The 23,703-nt window shown below is 40.4% G+C and overlaps 2 protein-coding genes across 2 annotated transcripts in view; both read left to right on the forward strand.

Moving 5' to 3' along the window:
* Window positions 1–23,703, forward strand: part of Grin3a (glutamate ionotropic receptor NMDA type subunit 3A) — a 162,262-nt gene that overhangs the window by 120,385 nt on the left and 18,174 nt on the right. The window lies entirely within an intron of this gene.
* On the forward strand, window positions 14,738–16,137 carry Ppp3r2 (protein phosphatase 3 regulatory subunit B, beta). The gene has a single exon (XM_013153251.2). The coding sequence runs from the start codon at window positions 14,921–14,923 to the stop codon at window positions 15,431–15,433; it is 513 nt and encodes a 170-aa protein (XP_013008705.1). The 5' UTR covers window positions 14,738–14,920; the 3' UTR covers window positions 15,434–16,137.

The following is a 23,703-nucleotide window of genomic DNA, read 5'->3' on the forward strand; positions in this document are numbered from 1 at the left end:
ATAAGTAAGGAAATGTATCTAGAGGACTTCCAACATATTTCTTCATACTTTATTGGCCAAGATTGTGTTGATCTGCTCATACCTAAAACAGTCACTTGAACAACATAAGATATAATTTCAGACTATGAGTTCCTTGTGCAGAAATGGCATCAGCATGATGGATTTTGCCTGCCACAACTCATCCTCTAGAACTGGTGATGGAGCAACCTTCCTTTAAGACATGATTTTTAACAAGCCATATTCTGGGAAAAGGCAGTTGGAAATGGCTTGATGTAGTCAGCTGGAAGTATTGGCTGAGGGATTGTTATCAGATCAAGTTGAGATCATTAAGACAATCCTGGACCAAACTCACACATTAGTGGAATTTGTTTGGATTTTTTTTTTCTTTTTGGGTACTAGGATTCAAACTCAGGACCTTGCCCTTGCCAGGCTGGCATTTATGCCCCTGAACTATATCCTTAGCCTTAACATTAGCAGAATTTAAAAGGTAGGAAGAAGTAGAAATGAGGAGTAGAAATGCATCCTAAGATCTTTGGGGACAGAAGTAAAAGAGGGTTCAGATGTCATACTGTGTCTGTAAATAGTAGGGGAACTCTCCTATACCCAGTTTCAGGAAATGTTATTAGCAAATCGATCATTTCTTTCCTGAAGACAGTATACCATGCTTTGGCATGTCCTGGTCTATGCAACAAGAAGCTGTTTGATGATGCTTACCTGTATGCACCTGCACAGCAAAATATGCCCGTCTGCACTGCCTAGGATATCTGTCTTAAACAACATAAGACATAATTTCAGAATACAAAGATAAAGCCTAATTCATCAGCTGAGCAGGGTCTCCCCTGCGAAGGTCCTCTTTCTGATGGATTTTCCTTTGCTCAACACTCCAGCACACCACAGAGTCTCCATCAGCTTTTTTTTTCCTTCTTCCAATAAAGGTCGAAAGTATAAAACATGTCTATGGACCCTTCATTTGCCTTCACCTTGCCTCAGATATCAGGCCCTCAGAAGCTGTGTTTGTACAGAGAACAAGGCTGGCTTTCAACCAGAGAAACCGCACTCGAAACTGAACCCCTTCTACCAACCGAAGAAAGTTGCTGCACCCAGCTCGGGCTTAGTGGCTTCATTTCACAGTGGCTTTTTGCAGGAGGGCCAAGGGTCAGGGCCATGCCCTCTCCCCACCCTGTCCAGGAAGGGGAGAAGCCACAATGCAGCAAAAGGAGTTGTGCTCTTCCAACAGAGTCTCTTTGACTCTTGAGGAAGATATTCCTCAGTTTATTTCTGACTTTATATCCATTTTGCCAGGTATAATTTTATTACTTATGTCTGCTGCCACAAAACAATTAACCTCTCTTTCAATCTGAAAAACATCTTACTTTGGATAATCAATTACATGGTCACTTAACACATGAAAGATATTTTTTCCTCCATTCCTGGTGGCTGCGTGTTAATATTTGGCCTCATGTGAGAACCTTGATCTGTTCACCTCCCTTCTCTTTACAACCCCAGAGCTGTCTAGCTGAAATTTCTCTGGAGGATAAACTCATCTTTGAAAATATTCCAGGGCTTTACGTGCTCCCCAGAGTCACCCAGGAAACTGCAGGTCCAGAAGCTGGCAATTTCAGATAGGAATTTTAAATTGACCTCACATGTTTCCCCAGCACAACTGGGGCTCTGCCACAGAGGACTCATTGTCAATCAACTCCATGGGGAAAACATATGGCAGAGTGTAAATTCTCTTCCATCTTCTTTTGACTCAGAAAAAAAAAAAAAAAAAAAAAAAAAGCTGTTTTTTTTCAAGTTCCAAGTTAATTTAAGAGCTCCAAGGCAATAGTTTTATGAAATCTGTTATTTGCAAGCCAGGGAAGAAAGACAGTTTAGTCAGCTCCTAAATTTCTACAAGGCATTACTAAGATATATGATGAAACATCTTTTTTGCATGTTTCCTTAAAATAATGGCTGAATAATTGCACTTTTTAGATGGGGCTAGTCAAGAAGAAAGAAAACAGTGGCCTTGGCAGGGAACAGATAGCATATTCAAAAAGACATTATAAGAGTTATAAGAAAACCATTTGCAAACATATAGTTTAAGGAAACCAGCACAGACAGTGCTGTTGTAATCCTGGTGAGTAAAGTGAGGGAGCCGTCACCACACCTAGCCTGGAGGGAAAGAAATGGAGAGAACCATTCTTAGAACTCATGGGGGCACAGAAGATGGTTTTCTAAGAGCTGGGGTTCAGTCATCCCACAGTGACCTGGACTGAAGAGGGTGGAGAATAAATACCCTGCCTTAGTCTCCCCTACCTTCCCATCTTCTATCACTAGGTGAAGGGAGCCTGTTTTTGAGACCCATTGAAGCCTCTTCCCAGGGCACAAGAATAAAATGATGCAAGCTGGAGAGTGGAACTGGAAGGGAAAAGCAGGTACAACAAAATACCTTGTGACAGATAAAGGAGAGATGAAGAGAGTTTCAGGAAAGTACTGATAAGCTGAGATTGTACAGCCCCTGCACCTCTATGCAATGATCCAACCAGGTGGGGCAGAGGACCTGCTTTGCAATGGTCAGGGAAGAGAAAGAAGTGCACCGAAGTTCGCTGGATGGCCCGAGTCTTAGCAGTAAGATCAACCTGACTGCCATTACTGTGAGAAGACAGCTCTAGGTCCTTGAGAAAATTACTTAACCTTTCGAAGCCTCCAGTTAGTGTGGATCTTACTGCATTGTACAAAAGTTTACTTGGTTGCATGACCTAAGGAAAGAAGTATGAGAAACAGTATAAAAGTAAAAAAAAAAAAAAAAATTAAACTTCTCCATGTTTCTATTTTCAAAAAAATTTCAAAAGAACACTTTGTTCTTCCTAAATGTTCTCCATCCATTATCTTCTCCATTCCTGACCACCAGTCCTAAGATGGTCTTCTACCTCTTCTTGCCCCTTCCTACCACTGGCATCCCTGAGCCTTAAACTTCACCTTCTAAGAGATGGAACTGCAGGGCAGGGGTAAACTCATTATGAAACTGATAGAACTGTGGGGGACCAGCGGCAGCTGAAAAGATAAGAAGTATGAAATATAAATGACTTTTATTTTGAGAATGAGGGGAAAGACACCCTGATCCCCTGGGGCGCAGCATCTCCCCGCCCGGGGTTGATGATCTCTCCGTGGAACACATGGAGTGGAGGCATATAAGTACCCTAGGTTTGGGGTGGAACCTAAGGGGCATTAGAGATGCACAGGTAGCCCATTGGTATTCTTTTGGCGCCACAGGTAAATTCCTAGGGGTGGGGGAGATGGAGCTTCTTGGTTCCGCCTGAGGCTTTACCAGCTACAGTCTAGGCCAAAACTCTTTCAGAAACAATTTTTTTTTTTGTCTTTTTCCTTTTTATCGGTACCAGGGATCGAACTCACAACTGCCTGCTTGCAAGGCAGGTGCTTATGCCGCTGAGCTAAATCAGCGGCCCCCCTTTCAGAAACAATTTTAAAAGATGAAATGTGTCATGTGATTTAAGACGATTGTACGAGTGTAAAAATAAAAATAACCCTATAGTATCAAAAAGTCATGAACCCAAATCACTTGACCTCACTGAATTTTTTCATTTGCAACACGTAAATGATCGTCTATGTTTCTGGTTTGAAACAAAACAGATAATATGCATAAAAGAGCCTGATACACTGTAGTGCTGAATGCATGACAGTTATATTTGCTCTGATTCTGGTGTGAACTAATAGCATGACCTTTGGCAAAATACACATTTTCTAAACTTGATTATTTGCCTTCAATAAAAGGGCCATGGAGCATGCCCAGCAAAAAAAAAAAAAAAAAAAAAAAAAAAAAGCAGTGATTTTGAAGTAGGTTTGTTTAGAGAAGTTCTGGCCTATGTAGCTGAACGTACAGATTTTATAGTACAAAGGAGAGTGAGCTAGCTGGCCTCCAAGGTGGCCTCTTTCTCCCTAAACACTGTACCAGTCTGACTCCCACAGACATCCAGAATATGTCTCTAAATATTAATATTTGTCCACTGAGCCAAAATCTTCTCATAGCAGGTCCATTCCCTGTCAATTTGCAGGGTGGAGGAAAGGGAAGATTTAGTCAGCCACACATTAAACAGCAAGACAGAGCACACAAGTCCTATCACAAGTCTGCAAAGTCAGTTTTCCATTCAGCGTATCTTTGATTTATATTCAAAACCCAAAGGCAACAAATGGTTCGGGCACTGGGAGCAGGATGAGTTTTAATGCAGTCTTTCTGTTCTTGACAACTAGGTCACATCACGACACCTTCCTGCCCCTCTCATTTGCACCCCTTCCCTTTTCAATTTAAAATGCCACTGTCTGCTTTTCAACCTGATGAAAGTTATGGCGAGACAAGGAGAGTTAATGACTGTAGATTGCTTTAAATTGGAAATCCGTGTATGTCGGGAGCCACCTTGACAGCTGAGTGCTTCCCTTGAAGAAGCCTAAGTAATTAACTTTAATATTTAAGCCAAGCATAAGGTCACATGGAACCTATCCAGGTAGTGCTTTCTGGAAACTTGAAAAAGCACAAAGCTATACATTGCCCTTTTATGATCTTAAGTAGAATTTGGCATGAAAAATATGGAAGCCAATCTAGAAAGGCCTCATCTTCCTCTAATGCCAGAACAAGCTCGTGCATTTATTTATTCTTTTATCCATTCATCAGCAAACATGTACTGAATGCACCCTATGTGCCAACACCCATGTCAGATGCAGCCAATACAGAAATGAAAAAGAGCTCCCAGACAAGGACAGACAGACTTGTGAACAAACCTCCTATTCTACACCACCAGTGGGACAGCAGTAGAGGTAGATGTAAGGTAGAGAAATGACCCAAACAAGACCACAGGGAAGAACTCTCCAGGAAAAGTATGTGAAAAATAATGAAATTAAGCCCTCCGCTCCGAAGCTAGGGCACCCATCCATGATGCCTCAAGAATTCAGAAGTCATAGGTAACCACTTTTCCTGGTCCACTTGTTAGGCAGCCACATCTAGACTCCCATGTACTTTGTGCACCATTTAACTTCTCCCATGTTCTGCTGTGTAGCCTGCCTATTAGCTTCTCAAGGGCAGGCACATCTTTTCTAGTCTTCCTGTGGAAGACAGTGTAAATAATGAAACATCTCATGGACACAGCAGGGCTGACTCCCAGCTCACAACTGTGTATCTATGCAAGCTGCATAGATTCTAAAATTTCAGACCTTCTCTTTCGAAACGAAGAATTAATAACAGACTCTGTTTCGAAGTACAAAGTCCATTTAATAAAATCGTTCATGGAAAATGCCTAACTTAATAAACATCCTTCCCTCCTCCCATGAGCACAGAACTGCACACAATGAAGCAAAAATAGTTGCTGAACAGCAATGACACAAAAGGAATTAGAAGGATCACATCCTTCTGTACGGATTCATCTTCAAAAAAGCAGTATCATCCAATAATTTCAACATAAACTTACTAGTATATAACTTGCTTGTTAGTTATATACACTACAAAACTGAAGACTTTTTGATAGGAGGACATGAGAACTGCACAAGCCTGGAATTTCCTGTTTTACAAAGTGCTGTCTAGCAGTTTTTACAGTATATTTCCTTTACTCTGCTCACCATCTAGGTTAGAGTGAGAAAGGTGAGGAGATCTAGATAAACCTTTAGGCAGCACTTACTGCAGATATTCATAGAAACAATAGTAACTATCTATCGTCTATAAACCTGGTCCAAGGTATTTCAAAGTCTCGCTGCCTGTGAGCGGGCCAGGAACTCTCGCAATTCTCCAGGTTTACATCCTCTCACCATGTTAAAATGAAGTTTGTGCTTTTGCTCCTTTCTTGTTCTTTGGTTACCGTAATGATGAAAGTTTGAATTCCGTTACAAAGAAAGATAAGCCCAAGTGTCCCCTTCTCCTTTACTAATGAAAAATAAATAGATCTCATGGAATAAAGGCATCCTCTTTTACATGCTAGAGATGCTTGAGCTTAAATTACATCCAAGCCCACATGCTGTTAATAGTTGTTACTTTTCTCTTAGTTAAATTCAGTGAACTCATGAATATTTACAAAGTGCTATTTACTGTGCATTTGAAAGGTGCGAACAGCGCTCAAACTGATTAGGACTATTGTGAGAGAGCAGTTGCCTTCCATTACTTTAGACTTCCATGCACAGAGGTCTGTGGGGGACCTCATGAAACGCTGCTCCTCCTGGATCCCTGTTCCCTGTGCAGTCCATTGCCTCCAAGCACTGAAAACCGCAGCTTGAAGAGCTCAGAGACAGCAGGGAAATAGGTGAAGATTGCCATCTAGTGGCTCTGTAGTGAAGAACCACAAAATACCAGAAAGGATTTTTTGCTGTTGATCACAGAGGGCATGAATCAAATCTAAGGATGTGAGGAATTTCCCTGAGAAATTGCTCGAGGGCTAGATGTGGTGGGGCATGCCTGTAATCCCAGCACTCCGGAAGGTGAGGCAGGACAATTACCGAGAATTTGAGGCCAGCCGGAGCTACATAGTGAATTTAATTCCAGCTTGAACTACATAGCAATACCCTACAAAGCAAAAAAAAAAAAAAAAAAGAAAGAAAGAAAAAAAGGAAGAATTAATAACAGGAGAGGAGAGGAGAGGGGAGGGGAAGGGAAGGGAGAGGAAGGGAGGGGAGAACACTCTCCCCACCTGATGGCCATGGAGTTGGTGGAATCTCAAATGCACTGGATTAAATCGAAGCATCCTGGGGTGGGGGCAGAGCCCTTACAGGGGGGGCCCTCTCATCCAGGAGTAGCTTCTTGTGACATTTTAGCACAGACACAGAAATCGAAGCCTTCTCACTTGAAGCCTAACCTCTGCCTCTTGCCTCTGAAGCCTATAAGACTTGTGTTCTAGTGTTATGGGTTGAATTATATCCCCTCAAAAGCATGATACTGAAGTCCTGTCCCCAGTACCACAAAATGTAATCTGGTTTGAACATGGGTTCAGTCTAGATGCAGTTAGTTAAGATGCAGTCATATTACAGTGGAGTGAGCCCCAAATCCAATCTTCTGCTATCCTGACCAGAAAACAACTACCACACAAAACTAGAGATGAGAAGAAAGCCATGCAGTAATGCAGGCTGAGATTGACTTTATGGGCTGCAAGTCCAGAGTGATAGTCAAGCTTTCAACTCCTGTAATAAAATGACTATGATAATCAACCTATTAGGAGGGTATCGGTTCTCACTTTGGATGTCTCAGTCCGGGGTCATTTGTCACTGTTTGTGTGTGTGTGTGTGTGTGTGTGTGTGTGTGTCCTGAGGTGAAGCAGCAGATTATAATGAGTTGTGCTTAGAGGGTCAAATCTCCTGACTTCAAGGTGAGATACGAAGCCGCACGTCCAGTGATCCAAAGGCCTCCCACTGGACCACCTTTTAGAGGCTCCACCAGCTCCCAACAGCATCAAACTGCAGACTGAGACCCTAAAATACCGGCCTCTGGGGAGACTTTTCAAATCCTAACCGCAGCACCAATGAATGTTAACATTTCTGGCAACAAGTAGAAACTAGGAAGAGGCAAAGGTTTGCTCTGTGGATTTTGAAGGGAGCATGACCCTGCCAACTCTTTGATAGTAGATTTCTAGTTCTGAAATCTAGGCGTCAGAACTAGAAAACAGTTCTGTCGTCTAAGCCGTCCCATCTGTGGTGATTTATTGCAGCTAGCTGATCAATGCACAATACCCAGCCTTTCACCTCCAGTGCCTCACTTCCCAGATGAGCACATGTCGTCCGCACTGCTCCTGGGTGCCCTCCCAGCTGCCAGTCCCTTGATCTGTTCAATAACCCTTCACAATTCCAGAATAATCTTTTCAGAATGCAATTCCTACTAGACCCTGTGTTTTCTCTGTTAATTAGACACCAAAAGTCTTAAGGAAACATTCCACACTCTATGACCTACTTTGCTCCAGCACATCTTCCAATACTTTTCTCAAGGACCTCAGCCACATTAAAGGAAGCATCGTGCTATAATCCCCACACTTACCTTCTGTCCCTCTTCTCCAGTTATGGTATTTATCCACTTTGTCTCCACCAGCATCCAACACTTCAATAAATAAGTTAACTAATTAATTAAACTCCTTGGTTTATTTCCAGGCAAAAGTAATTTGCAATTCTCTAGGTTCTTTTAGTTTTATGTCTTTACTTCTCTGACAATATCTTTCATTATTCATCTCCTGCTACAATTCATTGTAATAACCTTGTGCGTCAGTTTACTCAAGATTGAGAAAGTTTTCTGAAAGCCCACGATGTTTTACATTGAAAGATGATTGACTGAGTGATGCTCCGTAAATTAGTGTTGCCCTTTCCTCAGTGTCCAGCGCGTGGTGAAAGCATTCCTCCACTTCGTCTGACTTCATGTCTTTCCTTTGCCCGGTTCCCTCAGCCACACTGGACTGCTTCCTACTTGTTCTGCTCCTCCTACCCTGATGCCTTTATACATGGAATCTCCTCTGCCTGGAACACTTACCCCTTCCCACAGTGTCTAGTTGATTTCTTGTATTCCTTAAACTCCATCACTTCCCTTAAAAACATTTCCTGATGTGCAAACTCTTCCGATACCATGTACTTCTCTACAGCACTCAGTGTAGGTACTTTATTATATATATATATATATATATATATATATATATATATATGGTTGTGATAATTTCACTAATATCCATATTCCTTATAAAACTGCAAACTCTGTGAGACAAGGACAACAGAGAGATATCTGACTTGGACAACTATTTTGTACCTCTCACCTAGGAGGTGCTCAATAAATATCTTTGAGAGAAAAATAAACAGTTGAGTATATCATTATGTGTATGTAAACAAACCATAAGAATTCTCCATTTTCCATTAGAGCAGTTCATTTGGAAGCCTAAAATAGGCAATAATCATAACCCCTATCATTTTTGTGCCTACTGTAGGATAGAAATTGAGTCTTACTTCTTTAGGTATTCTATCTCATTTAATCTTGAAAATAATGCTATAAATTAATGATCAACACCCTTGTTTAGAAGTGAACAATGACTCGGATAATTAATTCTGCCTGAGGTAACAGTTAAACAATTAAACCACACATTCCAAAACTCACATTAAACACTACCCCTCAATTACAAAAGAAAGCCAAACATAGCATTTCTAGTCCTTTTGAATAAAGGACTAGATAAACATGTCAGTCTGTTTAAATAGAGTTACAACCTTAAATCCATGCTGCTTATTAAACTAGTTGTTTCAATGGCAATACTATATTTCTCAAGAGACTGTACCTTATTTACTCCAGTAAGCTCCACTACCTGACACAGTCTGGCTTATACCAGGTACTGAATATATAAATAGATAGATAGATATAGATATATACATTTATTTAAATTTGAAGTATCACATCTGAAAAGAATAAAATATGCATAACCAGAATCAAAGTTTTGCTTCAGAGAAAGCAAATAATGAAATAGGTAAGGGAAAAGAAAACAGGATACAAACATGACACTGAGTACCTACTGTGTGCACAGACTATCTTCTCTGCATCTTAAATACTTTTTCAATACTTTCTTACATACACCTACAGTAACACTATGATGCCTTTATATGATGCCATCCTGCTTTGCAGATCAGATGCTTCATGCAGGGAAGCAGTTTAAACTCAGGGCTGTGTCGGTTCCACAGGCTCCATATGGCCAATGTAAGTACAGTTAGATGCTAATTATGGTGACTGTCTATTCCACAATAAGGGAGAGAGTTTCCAACTAAAAGTCAAGACCACCTGTAAATGTTTTATAATCAATCTGTGACCTCATTCAAAAGCTCAGTCTCTTAACTGACTTGGAAAAGGAAACTTGACATCAATCTAAGGCCTTAACGGTTCCATTTCTGTTGGTCTTATTCTCCAGTGTCAGTTGTTTTTATACATGGCCATCTCTCAGTTGTTAATCTGAAAAATTCTTGAGAGGAAAAAAATAATGACTTGTTGAAATAGATGTGCTCTCAGGCTTCTGGTCACTTCTGAACCAATCCATCAGCCCCTTGATTTATTTGCTGTATTATGTATCCAATGACCCACATCATCCCACAATGAGAAACAGAAAGAATAATCAGTAGCATTTTCCATGCAAATGAGTAAGAATAATGATTGTAAGAGATTGAAGCAATGACACTGACCTTCATAATAATGCTCGACTACCTTACAAAATGTAGGATAATGGGGAGTTCCACTTGACATTGGCTAAGTCACCAGCTCCAGCATAATGTTAAGTTCTCTACAATGCAGGAAGAGAACAATTGGTCCCGTACATGGGAATTGTTTCAGGGAAGTGGTATCATTTCCCCAAGATTCTCTGTTCAATCATTACATAAGTTAACTCTTTTTTTTCGTTTTGTTTTCTGGGTCATGCTTTGTAGTTTAAGTGAGCCTGAACTCTATGTAGCCCAGGCTGACCTCAAACCCATGGCAATCCTTCTGCCTCTGCCTCTGCCTCTCAAGTGAAGGGATTACAGGCATGCACCACCATGCCCGGCTACATGAGTTAACTCTTTTGACAAGATCTCTGTCTTATAAATCATTTCTATAAAGCAGGTGTAATCATTATCACCATTTACAGATGAGGACACAGAGGCTGGCACTGTGATGGCTTCTCTAAGGGTTTATAATCAAGAAGGGTCAGAACTGAGACTCGAACCAGCTGCAGTTAGGCCCTATGCTTTTTCTGCTGCCCCTTGTGGCCTACTGATAACTCTCACATGGATGAATACGGCTTACTCAAGAGTTCCCATCACGGTAGCTCCTTTCTAAATGACAGCATCAAGGAATTATGTTCTGAGAAGAAAGTCAGTGAGGAAAGTGTAAGAGTGGCCCATCAATGGGCCAGTGATGACCATTTCTGTGGTCCTCAATCCTTGTAATTGAAAGTCCCTGATCAATCCTCAAAGAAGACTGAATTAGGAGAGCAGAGATTAATGCTGGTAAAGTATTTGGAGCAATGAGCAATGAATGGATCTAACTGATACACAAGGAGTGTTTGCTAAATATGCATACATACGCTTGTATGCCCAGGGCTGTCCGTTATCTAGCTTAAAGATTTCATCTCTACTAGCAAAAGTTCATTATAAAATTAGTAATAACACTAGTGATGATTTATCATATTGGCTAGTCTCAGCTTTTTTCCTCCTAAAACTATATGAAGTATAGATGTGGTCAAAGATACAGTAAGTGTTTACATTAAAAATGAAAAGAATTTATTAAGCAAAAGACTCATCACCATGAATTACCCTTAACCACAGCCCATCTTCAAACACAACTACCCAACATTATTGCCCATTTTGGGAGCAGTTCTAGGAGTTCTTTTTCAAGAGTGTCTTTTTAAGGCTGCCTCAATGTCCTGAATTGATTAATATATTTATGGAAATTTCTGTCAAATAAAACATTACAATGTGCCCTCATCCACATTATTTACTCTGTCTGGGATCAAATGACTTTTGGCTCTTCCTCAGTGTCAAAACGACTCAGAATCTGAAAGGTAAATGTTTTCAGTAATTCAGGATAAGGAAGCAGCCACAACAGCACAAGTAAAGATTCTCATGAAAGAGGACTTCAGAACTGCTTGAGAAAGTGGCAAGAACAATAGAATAAAGTATGTTCAAAGCAAGGGAGAAGGTTTTGGGGGGAATTAATGGTGATGTGTCTCTTGGTGTGATAATTTTTTTTCAGTTCAGATACAGTATTGTTTGATCATAACTCATATGTATTAGCCCTATTTGGGAGATGAGACATCAGACAACTACTCCAAGATCTTACTGCTATTAAGTGAGCAGTAATTTTGAAGTTGGATAATTCTGTTTTTCTGTCCACCTTATAATGCTACTTTCAGACATAATTCAGTCAACTGGAGTAATAATCTTCAATATGTTAGCCTTCAAATCTTTCAATTTTTCTTAAATAATCGCAATTTGTGCTGCCCAATATGACAGCTACGTATGACTTTGGAGCAGTAGAAATGCTTTGAGTCCTAACTGGAAGAATAAAAGAAACACCTAGCAAAAAACATTTAAATAATTCATTATTAAATTTGAGTATTGATTACATGTTGAGATAAAACTAGACATATTGTGTTAATTTAAATATTATTAAAATTAATTTCATTTTTTTGTTTTTTAATGTGGCTACTAGAATGTAGCTTTTTGAATGTAGTTACCAGAAGAATTTATATATAAGGTTAATATTATGCCTCTATGGGACCATACAGCTATAGATTATTATACAAACCTGCCACATGTTGGCATCAGAAAGAATCAAATAGGAAAAGAAAATTTTGCTTTGGAATTATTCTCATGGCACCAATCTGTAACCTAAGATGTTTAACACTGAGTCCCACACTCCTTTAAAATACATCACCTTGCAGTGCAGAATAATCTGTTTTGGTTTATTGTACATATACTATGTTAGTTTCATAAAGTTGCATGATATAGAACTAAAACAATGATTTAAAGAATAGAGAAATTAACTCCCCCATCCTCTATTATATTGTGTTAATATGGATTGCAACCCACTAATCTAACTTTACAATCTACTGATGTATTTCAACCTAATTTGTAAAGTTCAGCATAGTGCATGCAATTAAGATGCTGATTCCATCTACAAAGAGGTGAATGGGGGGGGGTTGGTAAACAAGAAGATGAACCTGGCAGAAATAAATGAGCTAGCAGAGTGCTAGGGCAGCTATAGCAAATTCTGTGGTCTGTTCAGTTTGCTACACTGCAGACTAAATGCTTCCTGCTCCCATAGAATCAGCATTAATGAATATGTATGATGTCCAGCAATTGTTTCATCTGCTTAGCATCATGCCTTACGGGGAAAACAAATGCTTCCTGTGGTACCTGCTGTTCCTATCCAAATCCCATTCCACACCACAACTCTAGCCATAAAAGTTGCACTAGAGGGAATTTCTGATAACTCAAGAGTGGGAACAGAACCCAATTGAGACTAATCAGAGCCTGTTACTGGGATTTGTGGGCATCTAACTAGAACAGTCTCTTTTGATAATTTACTCATATTCAGACATCTTTAACAGATTATTAACTTCCCATTGTAGCAACAGTAATAAGTATATTTCTCTTTGCTGAGTATCTTTCAATTATGTGAAATTCTTCCAATAAACCCTTTTTTTCCCTAAGCTTCTTAGAAGTATGTTGTCTTACCTGCAGCCTATAATTTAGACTACACTCCAATTTAAGCCAAATTTGATCAGTGACATGGTTTCAATGATTCTAAGCCACCCTGCATGCCCATATGCATGCAAGAATAGAATCCTGTTCTGCCACTGATACTTGTAACTTTTCAGAAGTGTGTCTTCCATGGCTTGAGTATCTACAGACATCACTGTGTCTACAAAGGTCTTTGTGCTCTAAAAGGATATACACCAGAATAGTTGGTAGCATTCAGACACCACTGATTCCAGGCATCCTGTAACACAAAGTAAGGTGATGCTTTTAACATTGAAAAATGCAGGGCTGGGTTATCAGGCACAAAGCCTTCCTGGCAATATAAGGTTATGAGTTTGATTGCTGATACTAAAAAGAAAAAAAAATTACAAATACAGTAGGTTTGTACCCTGTTTATAAAGCAAGTAATTAAGAGAAAGCATGCGCCTGATATAATATTGCAGTTTAATGGGGAAAAGATTTATTTAATATTCATGATCAGCTTTTTAAAAAAATCAATAAATCATTGCTTATCAATTGAAAATTTTTTTCTTATAGAATATTGACATTGCTCTTCCTAATGCTAAGGTACCCAATGGCTTACTTAGTTGTGTCAGTTTCAGTGGTTACCTTAAGACAGATCTTTTGGCTAAACTAAAGAACACAGATCACTCCAACATCTTTTAAAGTGGGGTAACATTAGCCCCTTTAGTTTGATTTAGCGGCCTGAAACCCCCTGGACTACATTGCTCTTGGACCATGTTTATTTCTTATGCATTTAGAGTAACTGATGTGCAGTCCCTAAAGGAAGAAGGAATGGGAGGAAGCCTATAAGATTAATTTTCAACAAAAAGAAAAGATCTAGTTGAGTCAAAGGGTGAAGTGTAGGCCACTGCCATTCTCAACACACACAGAAGGCCTCTCTGGGCACATCGTAGCTGCTGCTGCTCTGCAGGACAGCCACCAGGCACCAAGGAATGAGAATATGAATAAAGGTGACAGAATAACAGACAGTACGGTCTTGGGCTCTTCATCATCTTGAAAAACTTGTCCAAGATGAATCACTGTGTGTATCTCTTAGGAATGTTAATGCCTGCAGGGAGTCCATATAAGAAATCTTGTGAAGCTCAGCTTTTAGTCTCTTAAAAGACTCCAAATCCACAGCCTGAAACAGGTCCAGAGGATGCCAATCTGATATAGATAGGTACATAGATAGATAGATAGATAGATAGATAGATAGATCTGTATATAAATATGTCGTTCAATTTAGCACATAAAGCCCTGCAAAGGAAGCATAAGGAGTCCTGGTTTCAAGCTCCATTAAGCACATACTGTATGTCAAGCTACTTCCGTGAGTAACGCAGGTGTGGCTGTGCTCATTTGAGGTTTATTGTTTCTAAGGTGGGAGAGCAGGAGGAAATGAGAAAATAATTTCAAGGGAAGTTGGGGTTGAAACTTCCGAAGGGTGTGAGAGAAGGAAGAGAAGGGGGTAACCCAGCTGGCAGCCTCTAGGCTCCCCTTAGCCCACGCCCACCTTCCACACACTCCCCTCCTTCTTCTCGCCACCTCCCACCTACCCTGCCCACCCTGCCCCAAGCTGCGCCAGCACTTTGCCTTTCTGGGGTCTGGACACACAGTGGTCTCGAGCCCCCAGCCCCGAGAGGGCCTCAACCGCCAGGCTCCCTCCTTCCCCACTGCGAGCTGCCATTGCCTCGCGACCAGGATGGGAAATGAGGCCAGTTACCCGAAGGAGATATGCTTGCCCTTCGACCAAAATGAAATTAAAAAGCTGAGCAAAGGTTTCAAGAAGCTGGACTTGGACAAGTCAGGCACTCTGAGCGCAGAGGAGCTGCTGTCCCTGCCCGAGTTACGGCACAACCCCCTGGTGAGGCGAGTAATCGACATCTTCGACACGGACGGCAACGGAGAAGTGGACTTCAGGGAGTTCATCCTGGGCATCTCCCAGTTCAGCGTCAGAGGCAGCGAGGAGCAGAAGCTGCGGTTCGCCTTCAGCATCTACGACCTGGACAAAGACGGCTACATTTCCAACGGGGAGCTCTTCCAGGTGCTGAAGATGATGGTGGGAGACAGCCTCCAGAACTGGGAGCTGCAGCAGCTGGTGGACAAAACCATCATCATCTTGGATAAGGATGGTGACGGGAGACTGTCCTTTGAGGAATTCAGCACTCTGGTCAGAGGCCTGCAGGTCCACAAGAAGTTGGTACTCACTGTGTGAGCCTTTCTCGTCATGGCATCGTCCAACTTTTGCTTTCTTTCTCTCTCTTTTATCTCTACGCAAGGCATCCAGCGACTGTTTCTCTGCTACTTGGACCTGTTGCTTTTCAAGACTTTGGCTTTGTCACCAACCCAGTGATAGCAATTGTTCTCCCAGTGACTCAGGATACCGCCCAAAGGAGGAGAGGAGCAGGAGGAAAGAAAAGAAATTGCTTCAGTGTTTTTCGGTTGTTTTGATTCAGTGGTCAAAATATATAAAGTCAGCAAGAACTTGAAAAGCTCAAGAATAAGAAAATACGTGTCTTTGCTCTTCCGTCTCATGGTGGGAGGAAATTATACAATTTGCCAGGTGCCAGGTGAACTGTCTTCCTTTACTTGTATTCAGACATCTTTGACACATTATTACTTCTTATTGTGGCAACAAGGACAAATGGATTTCTCTTCCTGAGTATCTTTTAATCACTAGCTGCACAACAGAAGCCCATTATCCCTGTAACAGGCCACAGCTCCACTCCCCATGCATGATACACCCACAGTTCCCTGAGTGTGTTTGAGGAGTAGAAATCCAGTCCAGCTCCGCCTGTCATAGCTTCAGCCTCTGTCAGAAACCAGCCTCGGGGCTTGTGTAAAAAGGTGATAAACCTGCACCAAGTGCCCAACCTAGCTACCAGTTTTAGTGAGGGGATTTTCAGGTTTTGCTCCCCATTCCAGTGTTAACTACAGAAAAAAGGTCTTCCAGTCAAATAGGGCAGGGTCTGGCCCTGAAAATATTCACCCGCCCTAGATCGAATATAAATGGGACACATACAAAAATGGCCTTCCCATACGCAGAAAAGATACAAGCTTCAGTAGTTCTCCCACAGATGCTGGTGGGGGATTAGCTAATGAGCAGTTTGGAGCACCCAGCTGAACTGAGTTAGCATAGCTCTGGGTATGGAAGACCCACCCACCTGAGGATTAAAGCAAATCGATATAAAGGGAGAATGGGAGGGGAAGACTGCATGCTGCCAATTTTCCTGTAGAAAAGGTGGCTGGTTTTTCTTACACAAACTCTGGCTGTTTTCATCAGAGGAGGAGCTCATGTCCTTGCTGTGTGGACTGGACTGGCTGCCTTTTTTCTGCAGCAGAACCCTCATCTTGGTCTTTGAGTGTTGCTTTCTGGCTCCAGTGCAGATCCCTCAGCCATCTAGCACAGATGCCAGCACAGACTTTCCAGTTTCCACCACTGGTCTTATCTTCCCAGGGCAGATCCTTGGTACCAGCTTGCATGAGACATTGCCATGAAATCTAGTCCTTCAGCTGGACTCATACAGGATATTGCCATGTGACCCAGGCCCTCAGCCAGATTCTTCAAGTTTCTAGCACAGACAGATCTCTTGTATTTTGATATTCGACTTTTTGGTTGAATATTATAAAATAATCCTATAAAGTATGAGTCCTGTATTAAAGCTATTCCCTTAAACCACTAACTACAACAATGCTTAAGTGATGTTGGATTGTTCTGGGGCTCAGAGATGTAGAGATCACCAACCCCTGTCTCCACAGCAGAGGGCCACAATACCTAAGCTTGGTTTTGAAAATCAAACCTGGGACCTAGCAGAGAAACTGAGAGCTTTCACATCATGTTTGTTTTGTTTGGGTTTTTTTGTAATGGAACACTTAGCCTAGATTTCCTCACACCCTAATACTGCATCTAGATGCGTTCTGGAGCCTTTTGTTTCTAGATGAGATCAGATGTGTACACAGCTCTTTCCAGTTCACCATGTCATGCTGGTAGCTTGAGAAAGATCATGGTGGGAATAGTATATCATAGAAAAGAACAAAAACTTTTAGTAGGCTTTGTTTTCTCAGGAGTCAGTTTACCAGTGAGTACACCTCCTGCACCCACCCTCAGCATTACCAACTCTGAAGTCGCTCCCACTGCTTTCAGATTGTAGAACACAAAACCAGGGCCAGGACTGATCCCAGAGTCTGTCATTTCACATCTCTTCTCTTTTGCACAGAGAATCATGCCCTATAATGTACCTAAGAATGTCAAAATATCTAATGACACATACTCGTTCATACTTACAAAACCACAACACTGGTGGTTTTTCTCAAGAAAGATCAATTCCTAGGCGATTTTTATCATTATATTTTTAAGAACCTGGCAACTAGTCTTGACCAAAATGATTAAAATAAAAAGGAAGAAAAATCCACACAAATTTATTCACTGGCCGGCACCCATCTATTAAAGCACCCTGCCATACTTTTAATAGTTTATTGAGGAATGACAAAAATTAGGAATCCTTGTTCCTTTAATTCCTCCAAAGCTCCAAAAAATACAATAATAATGAGAAAACACACTCTGTCTTATATTGATGTGAGTCAAAACTCCACTGCCAGGTAATACTGTTGAGGGACACAAAATATTGGATTTTGCTTAGTTACTACCAGGTCATCATCATAGTGACATTTAGTTGTATGAACAATAACAACTTCTCTCATAACAACTTTTCTCATAATTAAAATAAAGATCCGTCCCAGGTTCATTTTGAGGATTAAGAAAGATAAAATATGTAATGTGCTTAGGATACAGTATGTTGATTCTCCTAATTCCATTCCCCCTGCTGTGGAATTTCCAAGAAACTGAAGAGGTCAGGAGGGATTTTTAGGACTCTGTAGTGGTATACTGTCCCAGCCACTAGAAATGCTCAAAACCAGGCTAGACACTGAACTAAGGAGAAGTCCCCTTTCATACAATTTGTGGCATCAAGCCAATAGAGACACAGAAGCAAAACAAGGCAGTTAGTTATCCTAGCAGCTAACCCTATCTTAATCTTGAAAACACACCCAGTGCATCTCAGGATGTTAGAGTGCTATGAAACTTATGTATAACCCCATTAGTTAGATTTAGAGGTGATGGTACCCAGTATTGCCTCCTAAGAGAAGAAATCCCCATCCTGAAGGAGGGAATGCCCAAGGAGTTGCTCGCCTGTGCTGGGAACATTTTACTGAAGGAGACAAAGGATAAGGATCCCTCCTTATCTGCTTAACCTCTATCCTGCTCTGCTTAACCTCTATCCCCGCTTCTACAAGGTCAATATGTAGAGATGTGAAACAGGAGCTGCTTGTTCCTCATCCAGAAACTCACTTCTTTGAACCTCAATCTGTGAAAATTTGCACAATGTAGTCACATATTTTAAAAAAAACTATCAGATAATTTGAAACAGGTAAACACAGGAAACAAAAATATGAATATAATAAGGTAGAAACACTATCTGGCTACAGCCATTTTAAAATTATCTGGACTTGTGTATAATCCTAGACTAGCAAGAAAACAGCCAGGAACAATGTCAGTGTTCTTCCCACGCCCCAAGGGGCCAACAGGCTTCTGTATTTGACAACTGAGGAAACTAAAAAAAGTCTCTAGTTCTAGGCCAACTTGTTTTAATTCGTAAATTATACATGAGGAAATTGACCTGCCGTATGCTGGGAAATGTGGACTGGGATGTAAGGATTCATTTCATAGGACCTGATCAGTAACATCTAAGGCAAACAATGAGAGAAATATTTTAATCACATTTCTCGATAGAGACTTAAGAACCAGACATGTATCCAGCCAACTGTTTCAAGAGTCCACATCTATGCAAAATGCAAAAAGGGTTTGGGCAGGAAGAAACTTGGCGAGCAGAAGCCACACATTTGATAGTATAGTTGTCTCCTTCAGTCTGAATCTAGTCTGTTTCTGGAAATGTTGGTCAGTAAATTTCCATTGCATTAAATGGGAAAAACAACAAATTATTCCTACTTTATCCAAGAACTTCAACCTCAGTTTCCCTAATTAGTACTGAAACACTGTTAGATACTTATGCATGAGTAATGCCCAATGCAGGATGCATGTATTGTTTTATGTAACAATTCAAGAATTTCGGCATAATTTTAGGAATTTAAAATACCAGTGTCCTAGTGCTTATTTAGCGGGTATTTATAGTTATAGCAAGGAGAGTATGATACCAGATGCAAACTGTGTTTTCTCTCCACAGTACAATGACTACTTACTAATGTAGTTTAACAAAAATGAAGTGTTAAACATAACAATTACAAACACCACTGAGAAAAATAAACAAGAGAATTTTTTTAATGGTTGCTTACTAATTAAAGAGTTGCCTAACTGAAGTGAGGTGGGCTGGAGAAATCTGAAAGACTAAGTGGACTATAATTGCTTGAAATTTTCCTGTGGCTAAATCTTGGGACGATCTCTTTGACAATGCAGACACTGTAAGTGTGTGACTGTGAGCCGTTCAATGAAAGAGCAGATGAAGTAATAGGGTGGAAAAAAACCTCAAAATTTATGTTTCTTTACACTCTATTTGCTTTCATTTGTTCAGCTCTCAACAGATGAGGGGTTGTGATTGCATGTCTCAGTGTGATTTCTCATATCACTTGCAACTGCAATTATCATTTTGTCTACCTCACCTAAGTTTATTGTATAGATTTGACATTGAATGTTTATTTCTCTTCTTCTTTCTCTTACCAACAACGGGTGTAAGTTGAGCAGGTCCCATTTTATTAGAAAAAAGGTTCTCCATTGATAATGTAGAGCAGATGCACACATCTAACGCAAACAAATTTAAAGAGCATAGTCCTCGGGGAAGTAGGACTGAATTACAACAGCAACAGCACATCTCCTCACTCAAACTCAGACATAATTAAATATTTTGTTTGATGCTCACAGTCAGATTATAGTGGACTTTCAATTCAGATGCTAAGTTTGCAGGTTGTTACAAGGAATAGACAGTGGGAATTCAGATGGCAAAGGACACTTGCACAAAAGACAGGCTTAGACATCACACCGTCCTGGGTCCACAGCCTGGCTCCTCCAGATGTGAGCTCGTATGGTCTTGGATAACATAATTAACCTCTCTGCACCTCCACTTCCTCTAATGGGAAATGGAGATAGTAAGATTTAATTAACAGGGTTATTATATGACCATAAAGACACATTATGGTGTCTGCCATACATATAAAAAATGGTTAATTTTTTAAAAATACATCTATCGGTGTGTGAGTAGAAACCACAAAAGTTTAAAGAGGAAAAAATAAATAATATAAATGGAATACAGCTTATATATTTCTGAGGTAATCTGAGGAAGACGAGAGAATAAAGGGAAAAGCCTTGTGTTTAAAGCCACGATACTTTAGTGTAAGTTACATTTTTCTTTTTCATCTTGGCATTCTCTTACAAAAAAGCAGTGCCCACTGACATAGAATTTTACTGAATGTTTGATGATGTTAGTAAAAAATGAATTCTCTGTTTGTCCTTTATCCATAGCAAAGATTAGTTTATTAAATCCTTCTAATAGCCATAGCCTGTTCACATTATAATAGATACAGGCCAATGGCTATTTTCAAACACATTTGAATGTATGTTCTAGAGCTCAAATTTATATAATTGGTTACCACATATACAGAAATATTGCAGGAAAAGTCACCAGTGTAGCCCTCAGGGCTATATCCAGATCTCCTCCTAGACCAGTGTCCCTTGTGTCCTAGTACTGACCTTCTGCCTATCGTCCCAAAGTCATCTGCCTGATTTTCCTGCCTTGGGTCTCAGTCTCCTGAAATTCTGAGCTCCTGCTCAGCAATTCTCTTTCCTTCCCTGGAGATCCTAATGCTGATCTTTGATTTATAGCTACTGCCTGAAGTCCTATCATTGAGAAAAAAAAATCAATGAGCCAGAGTCCACCAAATCCTGGACTCTGGGCTTTGCCTCTGAGACTTGATCCCCAGATAAGCTCCTTCTACACACCCAGCTAATGAATCATACTTCACGAGCTCTTTCTCCAGGATTACAGTGGGGAGAATGAAATAAGGAAAATTCCATAGAGAATAAGAGATCCTCATATCAGAAAAGGCAGTAGAAAAGAGAGTGGGCTCTGGAGACTGATGGCAGCGGTTTGAATCCTAATTCACTGTGACCTCACAATTGTTACTGCACTTCTTTATTGTTATTTCTTCACCTCTAAAACAGAGATATAACAATCCTTACCTTATACGGTATTTTGAACATTAGGAAAGTTTCTACATGCTCAGAATTGTGCCTTATGTATATTAAGTGCTAAATAATTATCAGTGATAATGATGACAAAACTCTCCAGCAAACAAATACCACCCAGGTTCCTTAGAATGACACCCAAGGGTTACACAGTATTTTTTTTAACATAAGATGGTGTGGGGGTTGTAACTACCTCATTGTAAAAGTATCTAGAAGAAAGATGAAACCAATAAATATTAAATTGCTTTCTATGATTTCCCAAGTTTGCGGGCTGGCTTAATTTACTGTACCTCCTCATTTGAGTCTATATCTTCATCTGTAAAGTGAAGGTATAGAATTAGATGATCTCTAAGTTCTCTGCCAGATCTAAATTCCACAATTATGAACCCAAGGAGCTGAGGCCACATGAGATGAATTCCAGGGAGCGGCACAGGCCTGGGGAGAGTTTAAAACCATCTCTCCCAACAGCTATGTGTCCGCCCAGCTTCCAGACACACTGGACTAGGCTCTGGAGGTTTCCTGGGCCTGACTAGACCGTGCCCAGTGGCCTTCCTTCAATCCATGGAGCTGAGGGTATGCAAGATGAGTTCCAGTGCATTGGTGCTAGCCCAGAGAGAGCTTTGGACCATCACCCACATTGGTTAGGAGCCCTCCCAGCTTCCTGGAACACAGGAGGTGGCACAGGAGGTCCTGAGGGACTGCCTGGGCCATGCTCAGCAACTTCCATTAAGTCCCAGGAGCCAAGGGCATAAGAGGTGATTTCCTCCTATGCCCAGGGGAAGCTTTGAAACATTGCTGGAAACACAAAAATGTAGGAAAATGACAAGACAAAAGACCAAAATGCAATCTCAAACCTCCAGCCCATCACAAGAAAGCCTAGGAGCCATGTACATAGAAAAAAATATAAGCCATACACCTGAAATGCCTAAAGTGATAGCAACTGAAATAAAGAAGCTACTCTGGGAAGCTATGAAGGAACTCAAATTAGAAATAATCTACCAGGCAAAAGGAGAAATGATAAAAGTAATCAAAGAAACGCTGAACACATCTAAAGAAGACACAGCTAAAAACATTAGAGGAAAATGCAAAAACATGGAAAGTCTCAAAGAACAATATAAGAAACCACCAGAATGTATGAAGCAGATTCAAAGAGATATACAGGAAAACAAAAATTCCATTGAAGGCTGGCAAAACTGCCTCAACAAAAGTGAAGATAGAATTTCAGACCTCAAAGACAAGATTGCAGCTAGTGAACAGGAAAGGAAAGATCTTTTAAAACTAACAAGGAATCAGGAAATAACAATTCAACAGCTGCAAGAGGCAAAGAAAAACATAAGATTGATAGGGATAAATAAAAAAAGAGACACACAAATTATATCAAGAGGCTATTTACAGAAGTAATAGCTGAAAATTTCCCAAACATGAGAATGGAAACTGACATACAGATCAGTGAAGCATACAGAACTCCAAATAACTATAACCAAAATAAAACTATACCCAGACACATAATAATCCACATCACAGAAATCCAACATAAGAACAGAATATTAAATGTTGCTAGAGAGAAGAGAGAGATCACCTATAAAGGAAGGCCTATCAGAATCACAGCAGACTTCTATGCAGCAGACTTCAAACAATGAACTCAGGAAGAGCATGGAGTGAAGTATTTCTGAATCTAAAGGAAAACAACTTCCAAACCAGACTGATGGACCACACAAAACTGTCTTTCAAAACGGATGGAGAAATAAGATACTTCCATGACAAAGAAGAGCTGAAGAACTTCATGATCACCAAACCAACCCTACAAAGAATACTAAAAGACATTCTAGATATACATAGGAAAAAACCACTATGCAAGGGAGACAATTAAACAGAATGGAAAGGTAAAGATACAACAGCAGAAAGATAACATGTCAAAAATAAACCAATATATAACAGTTATAACTATTAATGTAAATGGTCTCCATTCACCAATTAAAAGAAACAGACTGGCAGAATGGATCAGAAACAACACCCAATCATATGCTGTCTACAAGAAATCCATCTAGACTTCTGGGAGAACATGGTGGATAGATAACAGCAGCTACAGAGGCTTTCTGAGATAGCCAGCTTAGATTCCAGGAATGGTGCAGAGTGGGGAATCCTAAGCAGATTCCCTAGGCAGGGGGAGATATACCCTGCCAACCCATTAACGAACTAAGCTGAGAGAAAACAATCAGAAATGCAATCCTGGT

Source organism: Cavia porcellus, unplaced genomic scaffold (assembly GCF_034190915.1).
Source record: "Cavia porcellus strain 051 isolate PalLab524CR breed Dunkin Hartley unplaced genomic scaffold, mCavPor4.1 scaffold_1, whole genome shotgun sequence".
NCBI classification, from domain to species: Eukaryota; Metazoa; Chordata; class Mammalia; order Rodentia; family Caviidae; genus Cavia; species Cavia porcellus.

Excerpts from the sequence above, each read along its gene's own strand:
- Ppp3r2 (XM_013153251.2), top strand. The coding sequence starts at position 14,921 with ATGGGAAATGAGGCCAGTTACCCGAAGGAGATATGCTTGCCCTTCGAC.